Genomic DNA, 26,318 nt, shown 5'->3' with positions numbered 1-26,318 from the left:
GGCTGGTGTTGATCTTCCTGAGTGTTGCTGGAGCTACACTCATCCAGGCAAGTGGAGAGTATTCCATCACACTCGTGACTTGTGCCTAGGTGGTGGACAGGTTTTGGGAGGCGAGTTGCTTGTCACAGGATTCATCACCTCTGACCGGCTCTTGCAGCCATGTATGGCTAGTCCAATTCAGTTTCTGGTCAATGGTAACCCCCAGGATGTTGATGGTAGGGGATTCAGTGATGGTTATGCCATTGAGTGCCCAGTGGGCTGTTTTTGGCAAGCAGAACTGGTGGATGCAGGATGAATTTGAGACTGAGCCACATGATGCATCAGTGAAAGTGACCAAAAGCTTGGTCAAGGAGATAGGTTTTTAGGAGCGTCTTAAAGGGGGGGGGGGGGGGGGGGGGGAGTTAGAGGTGTAGAGCCTAGGGAGCTGAAAACATGGCCACCAATAATGCAAGGATTAAAATTGGAAATACAAAAGAGGTTAGAATTGGGAGGCGGGCAGAGTTTTTGGGGGCTGAGAATCTGGAAGGAGTTACAGAGTTGGGGGCTGGGTGCAGAGAGTTTCCTCCCTTTCACCCACCCCACCCTATCAACTTATGGCAGAACTCTTGTCCCTCTCTCTTTCACTTTACCATAGGTGATGTGCCAAGAGCTCAGAGGGGGAGAAAGACTGGGAAATGGGTGTTATGGGATGGGACAATAGGGATAGTGGTTGACCAAGTAGATTTTTGGGGGAAAGAGAGATAAATTGAGGAATGGGGGATGGATGAGGGTCCGACAGAGTAGGGAAGGGGAAAGTCTGAAGGCATGGGGACTGGGCTTTGAGGCGGAGAGAGGATGACTGAGGAATGGAGTAGGCATGTGGTCTGAGTCTGAGACCAGTAGCATGGTGAGTGGGAGAGGTGCCATGAGAGGTGAAGCCAGCAAGAGAATGAAACTTGGGAGCATAGCTATGGGACAGCAATGAAAAATAGTTTTCACCGTAGGGGAGATTGTAGATGTGAGGTGATCGGGCATCACAAAATCATATATTGCCTGGTCAGATGGGGTTAGAATGTCACAAGTCTCCAGGAATGACTCCCAAGTGGATTTGGCAACCCTACTTACATGTAACACCTTCAGCTCACTAGGAAGATGCATAAACATGCTTTTATTTTTAACTGCAACAGAGCTAAAATTCAACCAAGAGATGGCAGCATCAGCTCGTCCAGCATTCGTTAAGTTTAAACTGATTCATGAAAGTAAAAAATTACATTTACACAATAATAGTGATCTTTATTATTGTCACTAGTAGGCTTACATTAACACTGCAATGAAATTACTGTGAAAATCCCCTAGTCGCCACACTCTTGCGCCTGTTCGGGTACACAGAGAGAGAATTTAGAATGTCCAATTCACCGACCAACACGTCTTTTGAGAGGAAACCGGAGCACCCGGAGGAAACCCACGCGGACACAGGGAGAATGTGCAGACTCCGCACAAACAGTGACCTAAGCTGGGAATCGAACCCAGGACCCTGGCGGTGAAGCAGCAGTGCTACCCACTGTGCTACCGTGCTGCCCTGACCCCACAGTTTTCCCAACAGCCTAAATTTTTAATAATTCCGTGGGAACTTTGAGGTGCCAGAAAGCACCTGTTTGGGGTACTGACGGCATCAAATTTTCCAAGGTCAGGTGAAGAGTGGCAATGCAGAGTAAAACTATCATCCGCTAATGTCGGGAGAGTTCTGCTCTATATTCTTGAAGTCTTCATTACTTAGATTATCCAATCAATTCTTATTTATCGTGTTATCACCAATCAGAAAATTCAGGTTTGTCAGACAACGAAAGTGAGGAAAGTTTTTGAATTGTGAAACCATGACAAGAATTGGATTGAGGTCAACCGAAACCTGCTGACAGTAAAGAAAGAGATGACTCATACTACTCTGGGCAGGAATAAACACTGGGTCTGAAGGTAAAATGGCAAATTTTAAACTCAGTGCAAATACAGCAAGATTTAATAGCCGTTTATATAAAGGTTAAAGACTTGCATTTATATCACACCTTTCATGTCCTCAGGACATTTATAAGTGATTTGCAGCTAATTAATAACTTTTGTAGTCACTGTTGTAGTCTAGGAAACACGGCAGCCAATTTTCAGACAGCAAGGGGATCCCACAAACAGCAAAATGAGGATGACCAGATTATGTTTAGTTTTTGTGATTAAGAGATATATAAGAGGGGCTGGTTTAGCACAGTGGACTAAGACAGCTGGCTTGTAATGCAGAACAAGACCAGCAGCGCAGGTTCAATTCCCGTACCAGCCTCCACGAACAGGTGTCGGAATGTGGCGACTAGGGGCTTTTCACAGTAACTTCATTGAAGCCTACTTGTGACAATAAGCAATTATTATTATTATATTGACCAACATACTGGAGTGAACTTCAGTACTTCCTTGATTAGTGCCATGGGATCTTTTGCGTCTACCTGAGATGGCAGATGTCTCATCTGCATTGGCACTTCGATGGTGCAGTGCTCCTTCAGTGTCAGCCGAGATTGTGATCAAGTTTCTGGAGTGAGACTTGAACTCACATTTTGCAGACTCATCAGTTAACAACCGATTCATGGCTGTTAACTAATATATTCAATTTGCAACACAGGATTGCACTATATTTGCAGGCCAGCATATGTTAATGTGGTGACAAAATTTGATAGCCCCTGGGGATCACGATGTGTAATTAACCCATATCCATTAATTGCGATACAGGCAGCATGCCAACTTTGGGATTTCAGCCTCCAATCAGTGCTAGCTATTTTGTTGATTGGCTAATCAACATAGTGAATAACTAGCACAACTTAAAGCTAATCTGCACTTTTTAAAGGGAGGTGCATTTTAGCTGGAGCAGGTGCTGGCAGTTGTGCAGTGACACGAACATGGGAAATATTGAAGAATGTCAGTGTGTGAAGAGCATGTGGTCCAAGGTATTCATGTTGTACCGGAGGCTGTGTTCTGTACGTGCATGGGGCCAGGAGGCTCGCCAGACACATGCTCCGAGGATAGTGGGAGCAGGTAACCAAGGGCGTCAATGCCAGAAGCCCTGAGAACCTGATTATAGTGTACCAAAAAGTTCAATGATCTTACACAAGTGATCAAGATCAGTGAATGCATCTCCAAAGGGACAAAGGCACAATACAGACAGACAAGGGAATACATAGGAGTGGTTAGTTGACTTTTATACACAGCAAGGATGGGAAAACATTTTGGCTGAAATGTAGAAATTTTAAGTTGGCAGGCCATAAACGCTCAAGAAGTAAGCAATTACAATAAAGATAAATTTTTATGTTAAAATATACGACATCTTATGAGAATTATGCTATCTTAATGATGCATTAAACACAATAATTTATGTAGCCTCTTTTACATGCTTTCTTGGCTTAATCTAAACCATCAAGTTGGTCACCCTCTTTACAATGGTATCAAAGTCCAATGTCACTCTCCAAGAACGTATTTCAGCTTTTATTTCTGATTTCCAGTATTCGCAGTATTTGCTTTTGTCTTGCCAGTAAATGTCGCTTTACTGTGATCTACAATATCATGATGCACGAACCACCAAGGGAAAAACAGTTAAGAGCAAGAAAATACGAAGAGACCAAAACGAATTTCTGAGGCAGGCACCACATCTTGTGAGGTGTTCAGTGGTCTACATCCCCTCTGCACTTCTCATTCCTAGAGTTGAAATTTTTAAATCTCATGGCACATTTTCGAAGAGGTTTTCCCAAACTGCAATCTGTTCCACATCTGTTAGGGAACACATTCTTTTGGCGGAATAACATGGAGGCACTGAAGGAGAGCACTCCCGGAAACCACATTGGCATGGAGCAGACATGCCAATAAACAGACAGCCATAAAGTACTGCAGGGCTGACTAACAAGGGCTGAGAAGGGCTTTTGCCCTTCACTGGGGTGGAATTCCTACCCTTTGGAGCTGCTGGCTAATCGGAGTGGTATCTCGAAGAATGTGCCAGTGGCCTCTGTCGGGACTAGAGGAGGAGGAGGCGGTCAAGGCCCATGGATCCCTGGAACAGGCAAGGCTGGAGTCCTGGGCTGGGAGGGTTTCGGTTGGTTAGGGAGGATCAGATGGGATTTAAGAGAGGAGTGGGTAGAGGAGGAAGGCCTGTCTGGCTGCTATTCTGCACGCGTTATGGCATCTGCAGTGTACTGTCAGGATCAATTGGCTTAATAACAAGGTTAATTAACCAGTGATTACTTAAACACAGTGGACAGGCTGCCAATTTTGGTGCTCACTCAGAATCTCTACAGTGCAGGAGGTGGCCATTCAGCCCATTGAGTCTGCACCGATCCTCCGAAAGTGCACCCTATCTCGATCCACGCACTCCCCTGCCCTATCTCTGTAACCCCACACATTGATCCATGGTCCACTCCATATTATAGGGGAGAGCTCGCAGGTGGCTGGGAAGGGCACCTATTTTACAGCCCCCCCCCCCCCCCCCCCCCCCAATAGGTGGGAAACACGCCTGCCAGAGGCAAGTAAAGTTCAGCCGTCAGCTTCCAATTTTCTTCAAATCTAAAACCAAACACTCATCAATTTCTGTTACATTCATCATCCTTCTTCTAAAAATCAAAACCTTAACTGCACCCCTGACAGGAACAGATGATGCTTTCTCAATCTTGATTTTTGGAAGTGCTTAAACAACTAAACAGAGATGATCATCTCAAAATATTAAACAGAGATTGCTTGTGGAGAGCTTCCGTCGTACATATCTCAGAAGTCAGGGCAGGTAGCAGCAATCATGCTTCAATATTTAAATCCCATGTCCGCCAGCAGCATTGTAGATAATTTGTTTGCTGGTTCTACAAATCTGCGACCCTCTACTTCTTTTGCTAATTGCATGAAGTCTGTGTGCTCTTGTTACCAACCTCTCTGCCACGAGAAATAGTTTTTCCTTATTTCTCTTATCAATATCCTTCCTGATTTTGAACACTGCCATTATCATAGATTATCATAGAATTTACAGTGCAGAAGGAGGCCATTCGGCCCATCGAGTCTGCACCGGCTCTTGGAAAGAGCACCCTACCCAAGGTCAACACCTCCACCCTATCCCCATAACCCAATAACCCCACCCAACACTAAGGGCAATTTTGGTCACTAAGGGCAATTTATCATGGCCAATCCACCTAACCTGCACATCTTTGGACTGTGGGAGGAAACCGGAGCACCCGGAGGAAACCCATGCACACATGGCGAGGATGTGCAGACTCCGCACAGACAGTAACCCAAGCCGGAATCGAACCTGGGACCCTGGAGCTGTGAAGCAATTGTGCTATCCACAATGCTACCGTGCTGCCCCATCTAGATCTACATTTAACTTTTTCTGCTCTAAGGAGAACCCCAGCTTCTCTCATCGCCCCACTGAACTGAAGTTCCACATTAGCCATGTTTATAATGTAAAAGAAATGGACAGAATGTACACATAGATGCAAGATTGTTTAATAGATATATAACCTTCCAAATGGGTAAAGACATTCTTCAGTGTATCACTTTGCCAATACAAACCTGAAAGTCCCAGGTTCAAATCCTGGACTACCAGCACCTTCAGACCTCATCAAGAATAATTATTTTCAGTACGAGAATGAGAATGTTTCTATTCATTATCTAATTTTATCAGAAATCAGCTCAATGCTTGTTCCTGATCGTGACCAAAAACAAAAATCTACTCACCGATCAGCTTCTTCTGTTGCACTTGCATCACTTTGCACTTCTACATCTCCAGGTTTTCCAAATCAGGGTTACGCTTAAGGACATGTTACCTACCAATTGCTCTACTGCTCTGCCCAACCTCTCTCAGGCCTGAATACCTTCACCTCCAGGCTCGCCAACTGAGTCTGTGCTCACTCCTCTAATTGTCTTACTGTTGGCTGAATTGAATTAGGAAAACCTGAAACTTATAAAAAGTTAGGAATAAAAATAGAAAATGCTGGAAAATACCGAGCATGTCAGGTAGCAAATGTGAGAAAAGCAGTTAATGGGCAGGACTTGAACCTCCCCCATGTGCTGCAGCGGTGAAAATGGCCTGCCATTGACTGGTGGCAGGATCATCCAGTCCCACTGCTGTCAACGGGGGTTTCCTGTTGTTAGCACCCTCTATCGCCGTTGAGTCACCATGAAATGAATGAAAATCGCTTATTGTCACAAGTAGGCTTCAAATGAAGTTAGTGAAAAGCCCCTAGTCGCCACATTCCGGCGCCTGTTCGGGGAGGCTGGTACAGGAATTGAACCATGCTGCTGGCCTGCTTTAAAAGCCAGCTATTTAGCCCAGTGTGTTAAACCAGCTTCAGCCATCAGCAGGACTGGAGGATCCCGCCAGTGGGAAAATCTTGCTCAATGTTTCAGGTCTGCTGCCTTTCATCAGAACACATGAGACTAACAGGGTTGTGATGATTGGACTATATAAATTACTATTGGGTCCTGTTCTCATCTGCACTGCTTATTATTCCAGCATCAACCCGGAATGTAAAGGTAACCAGACTTATTTTCGCTACTGCAAGCTGTTTTCTGAAACCCTTCTCCCATCTCCTCCACCCTCACCTCCCAAGTGCAAGGAAAACATGGATTTCTGACACCAAGAGAACATCCAATCAGCTATCTCTGCCACTTCCCAAAGCCCAGCGAGCCAAACATGCCAGACTTCCCCCTTCCCTAGCCCTCAATTTATATATTTCTCTACCTTCACCTGTCTTCCTGAGCTCAGTGTCCATGAGACCCACCTCCATCTTTCTGGACCCTATCCCCCTTGGCTGACTGACCACCCAATCCCTTGCCTGGCTCCTATTGTCTACACTGTAAACCCTCCACAGCTTGCATTGTTATGCTGCAAACTCTCCATTCAAGGTCCATTTTGATCGGAGTACTGACAGACCTTCTGACCTGTACTTTCTTTTGGCTTTTGTCCAGCCATACTGTGTGTTGTATTTGTTTTGTTGATTGTTGCTCCAGTGACTAGGTACAAAAGTTCAAAATCCATTCATATTCCCAATTCTCTTTCAATTTAATCTTTGCTGCAATTTCATGTTAAGCTGCATTGTATGACCCTCAAGTTATGAACAATTGATCAAATGCATCCACCACTGACATTTCACGATTAAAAAAAAATCTTGTTTTTAAGTCGAGGATTTTGTAAAATGCTGTGCCTGAGAATGCAGCACAACCTGAAAGTTGACCTCCAGGAGGAACCCCATCACAGCCTTAAACCTCATTAAAGGAGTTAGCCAGGCGAGGTAAATTTTTTACAAAATTTAAAGCAGCCCTGCAGGGTAGTAGAAGTATTCATCAGATGGTCAAAGTTAATGACAGCAGCAATTTCCCAATTAAAACAAATGCTTTGTTTTAAAAGTGTCTTGGATATCACAAGCAGTACAGCTCAGATGTGCAATTCAATTGTATGCCCAACTGAGATTGATTCCCTTCAAGAAAGATTTTGTGTACCAAATCATACTTGTTCATATCGCCACATTCCGGCACCTGTTTGGGGAGGCTGGTACGGGAAGGTGCTGGAATGTGGCGACTAGGGGCTTTTCACAGTAACTTCATTTTAAGCCTACTTGTGACAATAAGCGATTTTCATTCATTCAGTTTTAAAGATGGCTTCTTGCCTCTTGTTTACTTCCCGATATGAACAAGTATGATTTGGTACACAAAATCTTTCTTGAAGGGAATCAATCTCAGTTGGGCATACAATTGAATTGCACATCTGAGCTGCACTGCTTGTGATAGCCAAGACACTTTTAAAACAAAGCATTTGTTTTAATTGGGAAATTGCTGCTGTCATTAACTTTGACCATCTGATGAATACTTCTACTACTCCGCAGGGATGTTTTAAATTTTAAAAAATTTACCCTGCCTGGCTAACTCCTTTATTAAGGTTTAAGGCTGTGATGGAGTTCCTCCTGGAGGAGGGCAGAATGATTTTTGAGCATTAAGGTGAAGAATTCTAATGATAAAGTAGGCCAAAAGCTTGAAAAGGTGGTTCACCAGTGGGGACATTGATGATAATCTATGTCTACAACCTTCTTTGAATAACTGAGGCAAATATAACAAGATAGATTTGTCAGTGAGATAGCTAATTGCAATACGAAGAAATAAATATCTGAAGCTGATCCTACCGTACGAAATACATTTCAATAAAAATCAATCCTTGTACCCACATCCTTTGCGTCCACAGAAACAGTCACCACAGTTCACAGCATTTTGAGATCATGAGAAATGATGAGCTCTGTTATAAATGAAAATCTTTGTCTTTTTCATCAGCAAGTGCTGACATGTTTCCTGATTATACACTATATTTTTCACTAAAATAATGACAAATTGCAAGCCATATAGGAACAAAATTTATTCCAATTTCAAACAGAGAATTTCAGGATAAGGATATGAAAATCAAGTCCATGTTTCCATGAGGGTCAAGCAACAGAGGTCAAATTAAACTATTACAAAATTAGGGCCGGAAAATACTGTATTAATCACCAGTAAGACCCTTCTTGGGTAATTATTGTACAAGATTTCTTTTTATGTTTCAAAAACGATGCCCCTCCCCAAACAACAATACATGCATTAAATTGACACAATTTAAAAACAGCAGTTATAGCTCTTAAATAGTTTAAAGTTTCCTTTTAATAGGACCTAATATACAAGTCCAGCCTAAATTTCCACCACATTGGCACTTGTAGAGAGTCTGGCACTACAAAGAAGGGACTTGGCACACTTTAATTCATTATTCTACATAATTTACATTTGGTTTACTTAAAAAAAATCTGTGAAAGATCAGTAATACATATTTTAGTTCAATACACCACTGCCGAAGGCTGCCATGCTTCAATTTTCTTCAAGTTACAAGCATAGAAATACACAACAAAATATGAAGTTTGAATATTCCACCAAATGAACACTAAAATGTTAACAATCCAGACCCATGACAGAACAGTTACTTTGCATGAAGCCAGGACATCTACAGAGGTATAATATTCATTCGATATGCAACCTTACTGAAGTCTAAGATGACTTTTCCACTCAAAATGCATTATTCCCACAGGGCTGACAGGCTTATTTTTCCACATGGAGCTTTTCGTACCGTAATCATAGCAAGGATGCTTCTGTATGAATTGCCCTGTTAGGCAAAGTCAAAGATTGTTTCCACAGTGTCCCTCCCCACTCAAATATCTGTATGGCAACAATTCCCCATAAGCTTTTTCTGCCGATTTGGCAGCATGCTGGCAATCAAGGTTTAAATCTTCCTGTCGCCCTACTGCTGTCACCATTGAGCAATGCAATCTGCAAAATTTACATAAATCAATCATACCGTGGCTCTGCAGTAGCTATAAATGCCACTTTCTCCAATAAAAACAGATGTTTCATTAGATATTCTCTTGCACCCACCCCTTTCCCAATGACTGACCAAAATGATATGCAACTGTTAGCTTCTCAACTTTGTAGTGTAAAGATGTGCAGACAGATACAACATTGTTCGTTAAGATAATCCATACTTTTGCTCCCTCAAAAGCTGTGCCTATAACAGTGGCATTCAGTAAACAGATCCATTCTCTATGACTTTTCAGTCCTGTCTTGCTCATCTACATTTAAGCTGCCTGTGCCACTATTTATAGCCTTCATACCTGGTGGAATATTGTCACGTTGACATTTAATGCTGTTCCGTTTCCAACATATCAAGAAAATACAATTAGTAGACAGGCTATCCTCGTATCCACAATTGAACAGCAAGGCCCCTATGAGAACAATATCGATCCATCAACATCAATAGAGCATTCTTAATGTCCCTTATGAATGTTAGGACAGCTAGGCTTCTGAATAATAGCTAATAATAAACAGAAACAAAGACTAAATCCAATAACCTAGCTGGAAAGAGGCAGAATGTAGGAATGTAGAGAAGAAGAGTGAGGGGTCTTGGGAAGAAAGGATAGAGAGAAAAAAAACTTAATGGAAAGATGACAATTGGTAAATAAGCACAAACTGTGGGCGAATGCTCTCTCCCATCCGTACCAGGAACTCTAATCTCCTCTCCTATATTCCTCTCTGCTCCATACAAGACCCTACGCTTCACATTACTTCCAAGGTTACACTAAAACTTTACATTGAGAGTCACCATGAGCTACAAAGAAATCAACCTGATTCACTATTTGTTGTCTTTACTCTTTCTGGTGGGAGAATTGCTGGACCTTTGGGAACTCCCCATAACAGCACACAATAGGAATATGAGAAATTCCAGGTACTTGTTAAAATTCTAATGCTCAGCTGAAGTGATCCCCTTTTCTAAAAGACCCTTTGGCACTTTATTTGTAAATACCTTTTTACAGAACAAATGTTGCATCATAAATATTACCATCAAGTTCACATAGTGAAACATTTATCTATTATTTAAAATTTGTAAGCACAACTTCACACACTTGAATTAAACATTGAAATTGGTTAACGTTCACTGGATTCATCGCTCCGCTCCTGCTGGAACTGCCAAGCTGGATGAGTGGGGGGAGAGACAGAGGAGGAGGAGAGAGAGAGAGAGAGAGAGAGAAGGAAAGAGAGGAGGAGCGGAGGAAGATTAACTACGTGCTTTAAGAATGCTAAATAAATGAATTATAAAAATGGCATTTTAGTTATAAAAATGATTTTTTGGCAAACTCATTAACGATGCAACAAGGCAGACAATATAAAAGGAATTACGATTTTTAAAAAAAAATGTTAACCAAAATAATTAACTGTAAAATAGGGTTTACGTTGCACCTTTATTTAGGTTTGCCTTGTGTGAAAAGCCCAAGAAATCTAGAGTTCAATAAACTGCATTTCTGAATCAAGAAACAAACACTTACATGGCTGATTTTAATGTAGTAATAAATGTTTGCACATGTTACAGAACTAGCCCCAATCCTGTGACATCATCATTGTTATACATATAGGTGTTTCCTCCAGCATAATCTAAATTATCAAATGTACAAAAAGTAATCAACCACGGTATATTCAATTTAATATGCCCGCTCAATCCCCTATTTCTCATCTGCTTGCCCAAAATATTTTCAGAATACTGGCAAAAGCAGAAGCTTATAATGGTGAAAGCAATGTGGAAAAATACCTAGGCAGCTCTCAATACTGTAGAACAGATAGCTAGGAAGATTACTATTATAATGCAATTGCTAATATGCCAACAATATATTTTTTTAAATTCAAGAAGCCTTCTAGTCCTCCACAAGGTATAAGACTAAAATTAAAATAGGATTCCTGACAGAAGCTTGGTCCCCTGTTTTAAATACAATAGAAAAGAGACATTTCCCATTTTTAGTTTCCTATATCATGCAAGCGTACACTACATACATTTTGTACATTTTTTTGCAAATCTGGGTAAAAGTTAAAACTACCTACCACCACAATTTGGTAAATTATTTCTCCTCACACAGGGACCCATATTCACAAAGGAAATTGTGCAAAGAGTGTAAATTGGTATCCCAACACTATGCATTGTGTCACCTTTTCTGACTATGGGTCCATGTTCTCAACATCATGCACGCAAGATTTGCATAACATACTGAAATCTGCACAGAACCCAGGGCCAAACATGGATCACCCAGTTAGTTTAAAATTTGTGTATTATTTTTAAAAATCCAAAGTGAAAGGAATTTTCCATTGGAAATGCTGGATGGCAAAGGGTATAAAGTGGATCAAAATATTATTTACACAGGCTGGCTGGCTTTTAGGTTAAAACAAGCTATACTTTTTTGTCAAATATTAGAATTGAAAATTAATGCTTCGTTTACATTTGAAAATGTTCAGTTTGAATTTCCACTGTGATAGAACGTATGCCGCCTTGAACGTCCGCTGTCTTGAACTGAATAATCCTGGCTAAAGGTGGGTAACATGTGCAAAAGCTACATGTTCTGCAACTATCCATCAAATCCACAACTACTGTAAACAAACTACGCTTAAAAAAGTCAGTTTTTCCTTTCTAAGGGACTTGGAGAGGTGTTAGACACACACTTTCAGCTAAAAGATCGCCAACAGCCCACAGTAGAAAATTGCTTAGTGTAATTTAAAAATGAGATCAATCAAGAATAATGTCGTCTCCCCTTTGACATTAAAACAAAACATGGTGTTACATTTGATAATGTACGCACACCAGAAGTTCAGTTCCAGAATTTTGTTAACTTTCTCTGAAACTCATACCTAATTAGGCAAAAATGACATTCTTTCTGAAAAATTAGATGTTGAAAAGTTTAGAACATAATATGCTACTGCAAACACCAAGTAATCTGAAGCAGCATTATTTACTGTAAATTCCAATTTGTACAATATCATTCAGGCAAAGGAAAAATATATAATATACATTATGCACAGAAGTTATTCATTTTGAGTGAATTAAATCATTCCTACTGAATGAATGAAAAGGATTGCTACTACCGGAAAGGGCACAATGTGGCAAACGGGCTCCTTCTGTATTAAATTCTGTAAAAACATCAGTCGTAGAAAGTAGATATAGGTCACGTGTGGGCAAAGTTCGACACAATATTCCTAATTGAAGACATGCATATTTTATTATATGGCAGATTTAGCTGCATACCGCATTCAAGTAAAGCTTTTATTCTACTATATGACCAAGTTTTAGATACTTAGATTACTCAGCCAGGATAACAAAAGTTTTATCCAGCAAACCTAGCTTTCCCCAAACCTCTACTAGGAAGTGTAACATTCCCACATTCTCTACCTTTGTGAAGATTTCATGACATTTTGGTTCCACTGCTGAATTGTACAGATACACAGGTATCTTGCAGTTCATCATTTTTTGGATTGTCAAAATTACAAGTGGTAATTACAAGGGGAACAGAGGAAGAATGAATAGCTGACTAACAATCTTTGTTCTAGCTCTATAGAATAAAACTAAGCACATACATTACTGGCAAATAAATCAGTTTAGGATTAGGTAAGGCACTCTGCTTCACTTCACTGCCACAGAATTCAACACAGACTTCCTCTTTACTTTCTCCCAATCAATTTTCTTGAAAAGAATATTGTTCTTTTTCTCTAACTGAGCAAACGTAAGCATTAACACATTCTAGTCATCAAAACTCCCAAGACCTTTCATGTAAACTCAAGAGTTAAGGAAACCTCAGGTCATATTACTACATTGGTTTATTAAAATAATGGCATTTCGTTTTTTCCAGAAACAAAAACATTTTGCAGGGTAGTGGAGTGTTTAGTAATGGTTTGTAGTGTACAGAATATTGGCCTGTTTTAACAACAGCCTAAGTAGACCAGAAATAAATTAAAACTTAGAAAATACAATCATAATTCTCCTTCAATTATCAGCCTAACCTGACATTCAAGGTATTTTAAATGAAGTCAAATGTATATGACAGCTATTACTCCCATATGCAACAACTCTTGAAAATAACTCAAAATGTAACTTTGGAGTTTTCGAATTGCTTAGGATTTGCCACAGATAGGAGCACAAGATCGAACAGGGTATGTTAATTCAAATGGTGCCCCATTTAACATTTTATATACACTTACTAATATGGCAAACGTCTAATTTTAAAAGTCAATTTTCAGAAAGGGGATTGAATTCATAGTAACTACAACTGAAGGTGAAGTCACATTAGTCACCAAAAATAATATTCTGTAATATAAATGCCACACAGAGTTTTCTAGATTTTTGAGAGTAAAGTCTATAAATCATTTTTAAATAAAAATGAGTTGATGTTTGGGTTGAAAAAAAGTTTCTTGCTGCCACCTGTTTTAACACAGATCTTCCAATCAAAATCTTTAGCATTTACTGTCCTCTCTTTGTACAATGAATTACGAATAAATTATTGTTCAGACACGACAACATTTTAGGACCAAAGTACAATTCTCACCATTACACATGATTATATCAAATTCACAGCTGACCAAATTACAACTTCAACCACATTTGAAATATTGTTACAATCAAACTAAGGTTTACTTAGTTCTGAATCAGCCATCATTATAAAATACAACAGAAATCAATTAGCTAAAGTTATAATTTTGAACAGTGACACTTGAAAATGCATTCATTCGATTAGAGTCAAATAATAAAAGGTAAAATGCTGCATCTCATAACTGTTGTTCTAACTCATTCTAGTCTGTTTAACCTAATCCCGTTGTTTTAGTGTGAGAAGATCCATTTAGTATTAAATTAACAATTACAATTCTGGATATAGAGCCTTTTTGTTGGAAAAACATCTAGAGCAAATGACAGGCCAACTCCTGCTGGTGAAGTCAGCAGCTACAATGAAAATGCATAATCCAGGAAAGTTACTGAGGATACTGAGTGGGCAGCAGCAGTGATTTGAATGCAGGAAAATATACATCTCCAATTACATGAAAAGAAACAGAAAAAGCACAGATACCAGTTTTTCCAAAACACATGCCATTTCTGCTCTACCACAATATGCAAGTCACTAGTGTGGGAGCCTTCAACTTTTAACAATACAAAGTAGCCCCAATATTCATTTGGAGAGGTTAAAACTTTTTAACATAAAGGTATTTATGGCACTGTGCAGCAGTTATAAAAGCCATCCTTTCACCTTTGTAGAGAGAAATCACACAAATTAAGAGCTGTGTAGTGCAACTTTCTTGGCACCTGCATTCCTATGAAACACAGACGGAGGTTTTCTTTTCAAACAGGCCTGATATCATACCTATATTTTAAAAAATCTGTAAAAGTACCTGACTGCATAAAACTATCCTATTAAAAACTTTCAAGGTTAAAACCCCTCATCTGAATAAAATTAGCATAAACTGTCAACATACTTTAGTTTAGCAAGTCATCCTAAATAAAAACGCCATAACTTGCCATTGTAGTGTACAGCAGTTAAAAAAAAATTAAAGTTTGGCAACAGCTGAGTATCTGTAAACCAACTCGTACAGAAACATTCTGATCTGAAATCAAGCCAAAGTATACTGGTCCATAAATTAGATAAATACGCTTATTTCTTTATACTAGATTTGGCTTCATTTGTTTGCCAAGTAATCATTATTTCCACTTCTCAGGTTTCTAAGTACTTGAGCAAATTCCCCCCCCCCCCCCGTTTCCCCCTGATATTTGCTCAACCTGCTATTGCTTAGTGAGCTCCCATCTTTGTAGTCCATGGCTGAAATACAGCAAGTAGCAAACTATATGTATAACATCAATAATTTATTTTTTTTTAAATCAAAAAATAAATCACAGTATCAATACTTTCTCATTGATCAGAAAAAAAACCCAAATAAACCAGAAACAGTACATCAATTATGCAAGTGATGGCTTGGTTTCTGTCAGACAGAGTCCTGAAACATCATCACTGTGCAGCACAGGGCTTATCTGTGATCAGACAGCAGAAGGCCAGCGTAACTGAAAGAGCATCGAGCGGGAATGGCATTGCATTTTGATTTGGCAAGTAGAAGAACACCTGCTATTCTTCATTTGAACAAGCATTAAAGAGATTGCAGCTCAAGCCAACTATCTGTTATACAGCTAGTTATTAAGCGATATTTGAAAAAAAAAAATGGAAATGTAGATTGGCACCCAAAAAGATGCATCTTAAAAATGTGTCCCCCCTGCCCCTCCCTGACTCTGCATTGAATAAAACCATCTTTGTTTTAAAAGAAGCTACAACTCTGTGGATACACATACAAGAATCCAGGATGACAATTAACAGTTTGCAAACTTCACAGATCATAACAATTGCGGTCATTATGGTTTAAATTTTCTTTTTTCCTTTTCTTTGGTCCGGTCAGACCAAATTGTACTCCTTCAGGTTCAGCTGTAGAATTGTATCTTTGACAGCCGCAAAAACGAAACGTATGTTCTCGGTGTCTGTGGCACATGTGAAGTGAGAGTAGATGATTTTGTCACTATCTGGGTTCAGGTCAACAAACATCTTCAGAATGAATTCCCGAGCAGCTTGTGCATCTCTCTGAGGACCTAGAAAACACATGTACAAAATAGCAACTGGCTTTCTTTTTTCTTCACAAGCAAGACATGAAGGCTGCTTTGCTTTAAAACACTATATATTGAACATTGTAATACCCAGGAAGCAATTAATAATTTCTTAATAATGATGTGGGGCGACACAGTGGCTAGTATTGCCGCCTCACAGCTCCAGGGTCCCACGTTCAATTCCGGCCTCGGGTGACCGTCTGAGTGGAGTTTGCACTTTCTCCCCTTGTCTGCGTGGGTTTCCTCCGGGTGCTCCGGTTTCCTCCCACAGTCCAAAGATGTGCAGGTTAGGTGGACTGGCCATGCTAAATTGCCGCTGTAGTTTCCAAAAAGGTTAGGTGAGGTTACTGGGGATAGGGTGCAGGCATAGGGTGCTCTTTCCAAGGGTCAGTGCAGACCCAATGGGCCAAATTGCCTCCTTCTGCACTGCAAATCTATGATTCTGCATTGAACAACGCCACTACAACTAAATTACTGATATGTCATTATATTGCAGCTCAGATTATGGGAAGCTGAGCTGAAATGTTCTTTTCCCATATATTTTTCTAATGTGCAGTTGATCCTCCTGTAAACCAGCCACACTGCTGGGATCTGCTAGGCCATGCATGTACGAACAAGCTTTGTGGGAGATTTTGCCTAATGTGTAGCTTTAGAAGTGTCAAGAGCAATCTTCCTCGCTGTTCGTCGATACGAAACCCATCAAATTCAGATGTGATCATCACCTGCATGATATGCAGTGACTAAAATTTAGAATTATCATATGTCAAGGGTAGAGACTTTTAAGTGACACTGCTGGCAAAAGACAACAACCACTCCCTTACACTGAGGTTTTCAAGATTATGGTACTGGACAGTAATCTCAGGAATATAATATAACCTAGAGGATCAGAATTTCAATAGAATTTCTCCATTATAGGGATTTATTATTCTACATATGGAGCAAATAAGCTAATTCTGCTAACCAGCAAAACACTGTGCAGATTTTTAAGACAGCCTTTAATGTACAAATTAGTGCAATTTCTATCCCGTGATCCAACAAAATCCAATGACAAACTTGTAATTTCCCAATCACCACCACTAGCTTCACACTAAGGCAGTATAGATCAGTCACAAACTTGAGAAAGGTGGTAACTGGATACATAGAGGTGAGTTTCTGGTTTATTCAATGTTTTTCCAGTAGCTTAATAGAAGAGAGCAAGCTGAGCCAATAACAAGCAGCTTCCATGAGTGTCATAGCAAAAGGCAAGAAGTAACCAGCTATGTTTCAGATGGAGAGCAGGGACAAGTCTGGCATCTCTCACGATGCAAGTCAACAACCTGGTGAAGTCCAAGTACTGCTCACAATTGCTTTATAAAAATTTAATATGCCTCCAATATTAAAAGTACAAACATATGTTAAGCAATTTATGCCATGATTGTATAGAACAAAAACTGCCGATAAACAAAAGCAGGAATGGTGTAAAACCAACCACTTAATCAAACTTGAAAAAATTGATTATTTATGCAAAACTTGCAGTAGAAACAAGTGGTTCAAAAGAGAAGACAAAACTAACAGTTCTGAAATGCAACATATATTCAACACCTTTTTGATATTCCTGTACCTTCGATTTCTTGCTATCCATTTAACCACAAAATCCAACATATTTCTTTCGCCCACTTACCATTGTGCAATGATCTCACAAGCAGGCTTCGAATTCGGAATACTCCACCCTCTGTTCAAGATTGCTATTTTTGGCCCCAACTTTCCCAAACTCTCAAAAGAAACTTGACATCCAGGGATTCACTACTTACCATCGAACTCTGGAAAGTAGTCAACCAAATGGGAGTACATAATCTTTTCTTCCAAGAGGTCCTTCTTGTTTAAGAAGAGAATGACTGAGGAGTTTTGAAACCAGGGATATGTGATTATCGTCCTAAATAGTGCTTTGCTCTCCTCCATTCGATTCTGGAAAGACAGTTGTAAGAATAACGGCTGAAAGCTGCACCAAGTGTTTCTGGCACTTTGATCTTAAACTCAACTGACCATGATGTGGCATGTATTGCAAACTTAATTTCACACAACATTTTCAGAAAGGTTTCTAATAATGAGTGTTTCAAAGTACATTTATGATTCTAATCATTAAATTAGTTTCCTTAGATGTAAATATTCAAACAGGAAAGTCCTAAAATTTACTAGTATCACACAATTTATTTTTCACACTGCATTCCAACATACAATATTTTCAATCTGCTAAAGTACTTCTCATTTGATGTTTTGACATTTAAGTATTTTGGTCTCAAATGCAACATTAGTTTGAAGACTGACACTTTAAAAATCCACACACCTCATTATCAGATTCTACAAGAACCTGGTCGTATTCGCTAAGTGCTACTAAAAACATGATGGATGTCACGTTTTCAAAGCAATGTATCCATTTCCTTCTTTCTGACCGCTGGCCTCCGACGTCCACCATTCTAAAAAATAAAGTACAATGAAGTAATATTTGGGAGCACATAAAATAATAAATTGTCACCAACTATCATCCTATGATACATTAAATACAAAAACAATGTATATCACTCGTATAGGGATTGATTAGTATTTGTTTTCTATGCTTTGCACAATATTCCCATGGCCGATTATACCCAGAAAGAGCAACCACTTGACAAAGTGGGGGGGAAAATGTTTAAAACCCTGGTTTGCATTTTTTTCGTCAACAAAAAATATTAAATACCTCTATTAAAGCTTAGAAAGTTAGGGGAGCATGTGCAGGATTGAACTCCACATAACAGGAAAAATATATTGAGGCTTTAGAGAGTGCACTAAGGTGATGGCAGACGGGTGGAAATATGAAGACCGGCTTGAAAAACATGTTTTTTTTATTTGAACAATATTGATAGGATGATATGAAACAAGTGTGAAAAATGAAGAAAGGATGAGACAGACTATATAAAAGCAAACTATTTCCAGCGGTTGAGGACTCAAAAACAAGGCCCATAGATAGAAGATTAAATATTAGTGATGCAGATAGAGGACATTCTTTACATTGTGACATTCAGTTCCAGGCTTTGCGATTGAGGCAGAAATGTCAACATTCAAAATAGGTAGATGACGGAAAAGGGGATGTGGGAATATGGGGAACAGGGTGATCAGGACAATTTTGCTTGGACAGAGGGAAAAGACAGACACATCTGGGACAAAAATTTGCAATTTTAAAACTTTGTTATTTCTATATATTTAGATTGACACCAGAATTATATCGAAACTACATTTTTGAATGGAATATGCTCAAATCCTCAGCAACAAAAAGGACAAAGCCTAGCTAATTTTACAATTGGCAATGGAACAGTAATTTACTTTCAGCACGTTTTACACATTGATTAAAATATAACACATTACAGTAAGAGCCACAGCTGTCAAAATGTTTCTCAATTCTTCTGATTACTGTACGGGAAATACAATGCAAATGCAGTTGAAAGATTAACAAGAGGAATTATAAACAATGTAAAAAAAATGGCAAAAGGTTATCCGGTGGCAGAGCACCATGCAGTCCAGAATAGCTGCAAAAAGCATATAATGTGACCACATTTTGAATTTGTAGGTCCTGGTACGGTGTAAAATCTCAAGAAACCACCTTTCCTGTAGTTTAATGCATGCTCCAAAAATCCTGAGTTGAAGCTATGTAGGTTTTGTGGTACAAACACCATCTAGAGTTAAATGATACTCTTACACCAGTTAAAGTTTTTTGTCGGTTTATGCTCCTGTGAAGTGCCTTGGGATATTTTACTGTTTTAAAATTATAAAATGCAAGTCGTCATTGGTTTCATGTGATTGCCTACTTACAGCTATCAGAATGGGGTGACAGGAAAGTGGTGACTATCACAAAACAGTGGAGAGCTGCAGATTAGTTCCTCCAAAATCAATGAATTTCCACCTCGACGGAAATACCAACTGGAGGACCGTGCACTTTACCAAAAGAGGGATAAACAAAATGGGATGAGCTGACTCAAGAGAAGACCATCCTCGTGGTCAGTTTGCTTTATGCAGGAAGCTGAAATAGATAGGAAAGGGGAATAAAGTAATTCTTAAATTGATGGTCCTTACAAAATTGGGGCGGTGGTGGCAGGGGAACTGTCAGTCAAGAGTAAGGTAATCAAACAACACTGCTAAATCTTCCCAAATTTTTGCTATGAATTATGGTAACTGGGATGGAATCAATCCTTCCTTTCTCTTGCACTATTGGAAAAATCAGGAAAGTTAACTAATAGGTTCACATCTGCTATTGGCCTCATTGTGATAATTCCTCACAAATTGCTCAGTCAACTGAAAATGTGCAAGAATACAAATGTTATAGGTCTGGACTAGAACCCCAATTTTTGTTAAGATCCCGGATTAGAATCCAACTATTTGCATTTGGTAAAGCTGTGACAATATGTTATTGCACCCCAGGAGTGACAACACAGACAGGAAGACAGCTTTTATACTAAAACAAACTTGAATTTTAACACAGAATTAAGCACATCAGCAACAAAGAAACAGCTATAGAGTTAACAATTACAACATCTCAAATTGCTTTCTGAAACCTGCCTGTTAATCCCCATTAAGCAACCCATATATTTCAAATATCACTTACATTTTACTTGCTTATCGTGGGGCAGAATCCTTGAAGAGAGGAACCTTTTTAGAACCAAGCAGAAAACCTTCTTCTAAGATTAGAGCTTTGGAAGCAATTACTTTGTTCAGTCAGACCTGGCTCCTCCCAATAGCTACACTAGCTATTTTCAAAGTACACAGTATTCTTTTGTCTCTTGTTACAAGATGTGCCTTGATTTGATGAGCCAGGCTCAAACTGTTACATCACATTAGAGAATAGAGATCAGTTCAGTCCATAAGAGGGCCAATCAGGAGTCTGGTAACAGCGGGAAGTAGCTGGTTTTGAATCTGTTAGTGCGTGTTCCCAGACTTATGTATCTTCTGCCCAATATAAGAGGTTGGAGGAGAGAATAACCTTGTTTGGAGGGGTCCTTGATTATGTTGCTCGCTTTCCCAAGGCAGCGGGAGTGTAAACAGAGTCAATGGATGGGAGGCGAGTTCGCGTGATGGACTGGGCTGTGTTAACGACGCTCTGTAGTTTCTTATGGTCTTGGGCAGAGCAGCTGCCATACCAAGCCGAGATGCAGCCAGATAGGATGCTATGGTGCATCTTATAAATTTTGTTTCTTCAGAATTTCCCGTACCGGCCTCCCCAAACAGGCGACGGAATGTGGCGACTAGGGGCTTTTCACAGTAACTTCATTGAAGCCTACTTGTGACAATAAGCGATTGTTATTGTTCTTGTTGTTATAATTTACAGTGCAGAAGGAGGCTATTCAGCCCATCGGGTCTGCACCGGCACTTGGAAAGAGCACCCTCAAGCCCACGCCTCCACCCTATCCCCATAACCCAGTTACCCCACCTAACATTTTTGGACACTAAGGGCAATTTAGAATGGCCAATCCATCTAACCTGCGCATCTTTGGACTGTGGGAGGAAACTGGAGCACCCGAAGGAAACCCACGCAGACATGGGGGGAATGTGCAAACTCTGCACAGACAGTGACCAAAGCCGGGAATCGAATCTGGGATCCTGGAGCAGTGAAGCAACAATGCTAACCACTGTGCTACCGTGCCACCCCAATTGGTAGGTGTTAATGTGGACATGCTGAATTCCCTTAGTTTCCTGAGGAAGTATCGGCTCTGATGGAATTTATTGGTCGTAGTGTCGATATGGGTGGACCAGGACAGATTGTTGGTAAATGTGAACACCTAGGAATTTGAAGCGGTCAACCTCGGCACCATTGATGCAGACGGTGTACGACCTACTCCTTAGTTTTGCTGACATTGAGGGAGAGACTGTTTTCATTCTACCATGCCACTAGGTTCTCTATCGCCTTCCTGTATTCGGACTCATCGTTGTTTGAGATCCGACCCACTACAGTAGTGTCAACAGCAAACTTGTAAGTGGAGTTAGAACCAAATTTTGCCACACAGTCGAGTGTATAGTAGGGTGCTAAGTATGCAGCCTTGCGGGGCCCCAGTATTGAGGGCTATCGTGGAGGAGGTGTCGTTGTTTATCCTTACTGATTATGATCTATGGGTCAGGAAGTCGAGGATCCAGTTGCAGAGATAGGAGCCATGTCCTAGGTTTTGGAGTTTGGATTTTGTTTTATTTGTTCATGGGAGGTGGGTGTTGCTGGCTGGGCCAGCATTTATTTCCCATTCCTGAGGGCACTAAAGAATGAATTACATTGTTGTGGGTCTGGAGTCACATGTCGGCCAGACCAGGTAAGGATGGCAGGTTTCCTTCCCTAAAGGACATTAGTGAACCAGATGGGTTTTTACAACAATTGACAATGGTTTCATGGTCGTCATTGATCTTTTAATTCCAAATTTATATGGAATTCAAATTCCACCAACTGCCCTGGCGGGATTCGAACCCAGGTCCCCAGAGCAATACCCTGGGTCTCTGGATTACTGGTCCAGTGACAATACCACTACGTCACTGTCTCCCAGATCTTGGCTGGGATTATGGTGTTGAAGGCAGGGCTGTAGTCAATGATTTTGTGTCTGACGTAGGAGTCCTTGTTGTCTAGATGCTCCAAGGATGAATGTAGGGCCAGGGACATATCGTCTGCTGTGGTCCGGTTGTGGCGGCATGCAAATTGCAGTGGATCACGGCAGTCTGGAAGTATGGAGTTGATCTGTCTCATGGCCAACCTCTCGAAGTACTTCATAATGATAGATGTCAAGGCCACTGGACGGTAGCTGTTGAGACAGGTTGCCTGGATTTTCTTTGGCACCGCTATGATAGTGGCCTTCTTGAAGCGGTGGAAACCTTGGAACGGAATAGGGAGAAGTTGAAGATGTCCACGAAGACACCCGCCAATTGGTCTTTGCAGGATCGGAATGTACCACCAGGGACTCAGTCAGGACCGGTTGCTTTCCGTGGGTTCAAGTAGGCCGATCTGACTTGAGGCTGTGATGGTAGGTATGCGTGTGTCGGAGGCTGTTAGGGCAGTTGACAACGGTTTGTTGGCTCCCTCCTCAAAACAAGTATGGAATGCATGGAGTTCACCGGGGGGGGTTGCTCTGTTGTCAGAGATTCTACCTGGCTTTACTTTGTTCACCCTGACTGTTCCCCAATTGCATCGTAGCTGTTCCCAAGCTATTAAGGTTAGGCAGGATGAAATTGAAAAACAACTAGTTCACGACAAAGGAAAGTTAGTGCCAGGAATGCAAGAATATCATGGGTTGCATGACGAATTAGGTTCTGCTCAGGAAGGTTCTGCTAAGGAAAGAGAATCAGCTCTCACATGTAAAATTAGTTTGCTAATGAAAATCGGGAACTGGTGGAGAGTCAGTCACACGAAGCAGAACACCTGAATGAGGATTTGAAATGTCTAAACACTAAGCAAATTCAACAAAGATTGATATTAAATTAAAACTTCATTAACTTTGAGTATTAGAAGTCGCTAAGTATCCTGAATAATGCTTTGAACAGAAAAAGGAATTGATGAATCAGAACAATTGGTTGCACATAGAAATAAAAATCAGATCTACAAAATACTGAAACTTAGTTGCGAAAAGAACAATGCAATTCTTGATCTACCATGCAATCTAGAGAACAAAATGGAGAATTATGCTTTGCATACAGAGGCTGGTGGGGTGAAATGTGAGAACGAGGGGGACTCTATCCTTGTTGTGGGAGGGAGGGGAGGGGGTGAGGGTAGTGTCGCGGGAGATGGACAGCACACTATTGAGGGCCCTGTCAACAACTGTAGGTGGGAAATCACGGTTGAGGCAGAAGGAACACATTTTTGAAGCACCATTTTGGAAAGTGGCACCATCGGAACAAATGCGACGGAGGCGAAGGAGCTGAGAGAAAAGGATGGAGTCCTTACAGGGTGTAGGGTGCGAAGAATTTTAGTCCAGATAGCTGTGGGAGTCAGTGGGCTTGTCGTGGATATTAGCCAGAAAGATCAAGGCAGGGAAGGGAAGTGTCTGAGATGGACCAAGTGAAAGTGATGAAGGGGTGGAAACTGGAAGCGAAGTTGATGAATTTTTCCAGGTCCGGACAAGAGCACGCCGCAGCACCAAAATAGTCATCAATGTTCTGGTAAAGGTGCCTCTTTCGGGGGGAGGATTTGGGGGGGGGGGGGGGGGGGAGGGGGCTATTTTTGAGGGGTTTGTGTTCTTTCTTCCTTTTGTTATGGGGGGCGGGGGGGGGGAGGTTGTTTGTTATTAAAATTGTTGGAAACATTTGAATAAAAATATTTTTTTTTAAAAAATGTTCTGGTAAAGGAGTTGTGCGAGGGGACCCGAGTAGGCCTGGAACAAGGAATGTCCACATACCTGATAAAAAGACAAGCGTAGCTAGGCCCCATGCGGGTACCCATTGCTACACCTTTGATTTGGAAAAAATGGGATGAGTTGAAGGAAAAGTCGTTGAGAGATCGAACCAGTCAAGATAAGAGGAAATAAGTTCAGTGGGGCAGGAGCACGCTGACACAATGGGCCTGCCGGGACAGTCCTTTTTGTGGATTTTGGGAAGTAGGTAAAAGTGGGCTGTCCGGGGTTGGGAGGCTGAGGTTGGAAGCAGTAGGGGGAAGGCATCTGGAGGAAATGAGGTCACCAACGGTGTTGGAGATAATGGCTTGATATTCAGTGGTCTGGTCATGGTCCAGGGGGAGGTAGGAGAAAGTATCTGAGAGTCGGGGCTCAGCCTCTGCGAGGTAACGGTCAGTACGCCAGTCGACAACAGCACCCCCTTTGTCAGCAGGTTTGATGACAAACCATTTACAAGATGCACTGCAGCAACTCGCCAAGACTACTCGACAGCACTTTCCAAATCTGCGGCCTCTGTCAGACAAAGGCAGCAGATGAATGGAACACCTCCAAGTTCCCCTCCAAGCCACACACCATCCTGACTTGGAAATATATCACCATTCTTCATGTCGCTGGTACAAAATACCTTCCGAACAGCACAGTGGGTGTACCTCTGCCACATGGTCTATAGCGGTACAAAAAAGCACTTACGGATGGGCAATAAATGCTGGCCCACATCCCATGAAGGTATCATTTTTAAAAATTGTTACATTGAGCAATCAAGCTAGAAGGGAATCTAGCCCGGGGGGGGGGGGGGGGGGGATTAACTGGGTTGCTGCTGAGGGTAAGGGGGTGCTGATATGGGACGGGATGGTCGGGACGGGAGGGCGCCGTCTGGGGGACAAACGGGTGCGTGGGACCCGGGTGAGGAGCTGGTTTAAAAAAGGGGATGGCTAAGTCGACGATGGGGGGGGGGGGGGTAAAGGGCCCCCCAACCCGGTTGATCACGTGGAACGTGAGAGGGTTGAACGGGCCGATTAAGAGGGCAAGGGTACTTGCGCACCGAAAGAGGCTGAAGGCGGATGTGGTTTTGCTTCAAGAGACGCAACTGAAAGTGGCAGATCAGGTCAGATTAAGGAAAGGATGGGTCGGACATGTTTTCTACTCAGGATTAGATGCGAAAAATAGAGGGGTGGCAATACTGGTGGGGAAACGGGTACTGTTTGAGGCTAAGACCATAGTGGCGGACAGTGGGGGCAGGTACGTGATAGTGAGTGGCAGATTGCAAGGTGAGGCGGTGGTGCTGGTGAACGTATATGCCCCGAACTGGGATGACGCGGGTTTTATGAAGCATATGTTGGGGCGCATCCCGGACCTAGAGATGGGAAATTTGGTATGGGTGGGGGGGGGTGACGACTTCAACACGGTGCTGGACCCAGGGCTGGACCGGTCCAGATCTAGGACCGGGAGGAGGTCGGCAGCGGCCAAGGTGCTTAAGGGGTTTATGGAGCAGATGGGAGGAGTAGATCCCTGGAGACTTGCTAGACCGAAGAGTAAGGAGTTTTCCTTCTTCTACCACGTCCATAAAGTATACTCACGGATAGACTTTTTTGTCCTGGGAAAGGCTCTGATCCCGAAAGTGGCAGGAACGGAATATTCGGCGATAGCCGTTTCAGATCACACCCCACACTGGGTGGATCTGGATCTAGGAGAGGAGAAGGAGCAGCGTCCACATTGGAGATTAGACATGGGACTGTTGGCAGATGAGGGGGTATGTGGAACGGCGAGGGGATGTATTGAAAGGTACCTAGAGGTCAACGATGATGGAGAGGTCCAGATGGGAGTAGTATGGGAGGCGCTGAAAGTGGTGGTTAGGGGGGAGCTGATTTCCATAAGAGCCCACAAGGGGAAAGAAGAGGGTAAAGAAAGGGAGAGACTGATCGGGGAGATTCTGAGGGTGGATAGGCAATATGCGGAGGCCCCGGGTG

At 41.5% G+C, this 26,318-nt stretch overlaps 1 protein-coding gene across 1 annotated transcript in view; it reads right to left on the bottom strand.

Annotated features, from left to right (window-relative positions):
* Window positions 1-8,368: 8,368 nt before the first annotated feature.
* LOC140394925 (guanine nucleotide-binding protein G(q) subunit alpha) overlaps window positions 8,369-26,318 on the bottom strand; it is a 156,977-nt gene continuing 139,027 nt past the window's right edge. The window contains exons 5-7 of the mRNA XM_072482118.1: window positions 18,312-18,441; window positions 17,779-17,932; window positions 8,369-15,973 (exon numbers count right to left, since the gene is read on the bottom strand). Of these exons, the coding sequence (XP_072338219.1) occupies window positions 15,783-15,973; window positions 17,779-17,932; window positions 18,312-18,441 (475 nt within the window). The 3' untranslated portion in view covers window positions 8,369-15,782. The remainder of the gene's footprint in view (window positions 15,974-17,778; window positions 17,933-18,311; window positions 18,442-26,318) is intronic.

The sequence above is a fragment of the Scyliorhinus torazame genome, chromosome 18 (genome assembly GCF_047496885.1).
Source record: "Scyliorhinus torazame isolate Kashiwa2021f chromosome 18, sScyTor2.1, whole genome shotgun sequence".
NCBI lineage: Eukaryota > Metazoa > Chordata > Chondrichthyes > Carcharhiniformes > Scyliorhinidae > Scyliorhinus > Scyliorhinus torazame.
This window is presented reverse-complemented; position numbering and strand designations above follow the sequence as displayed.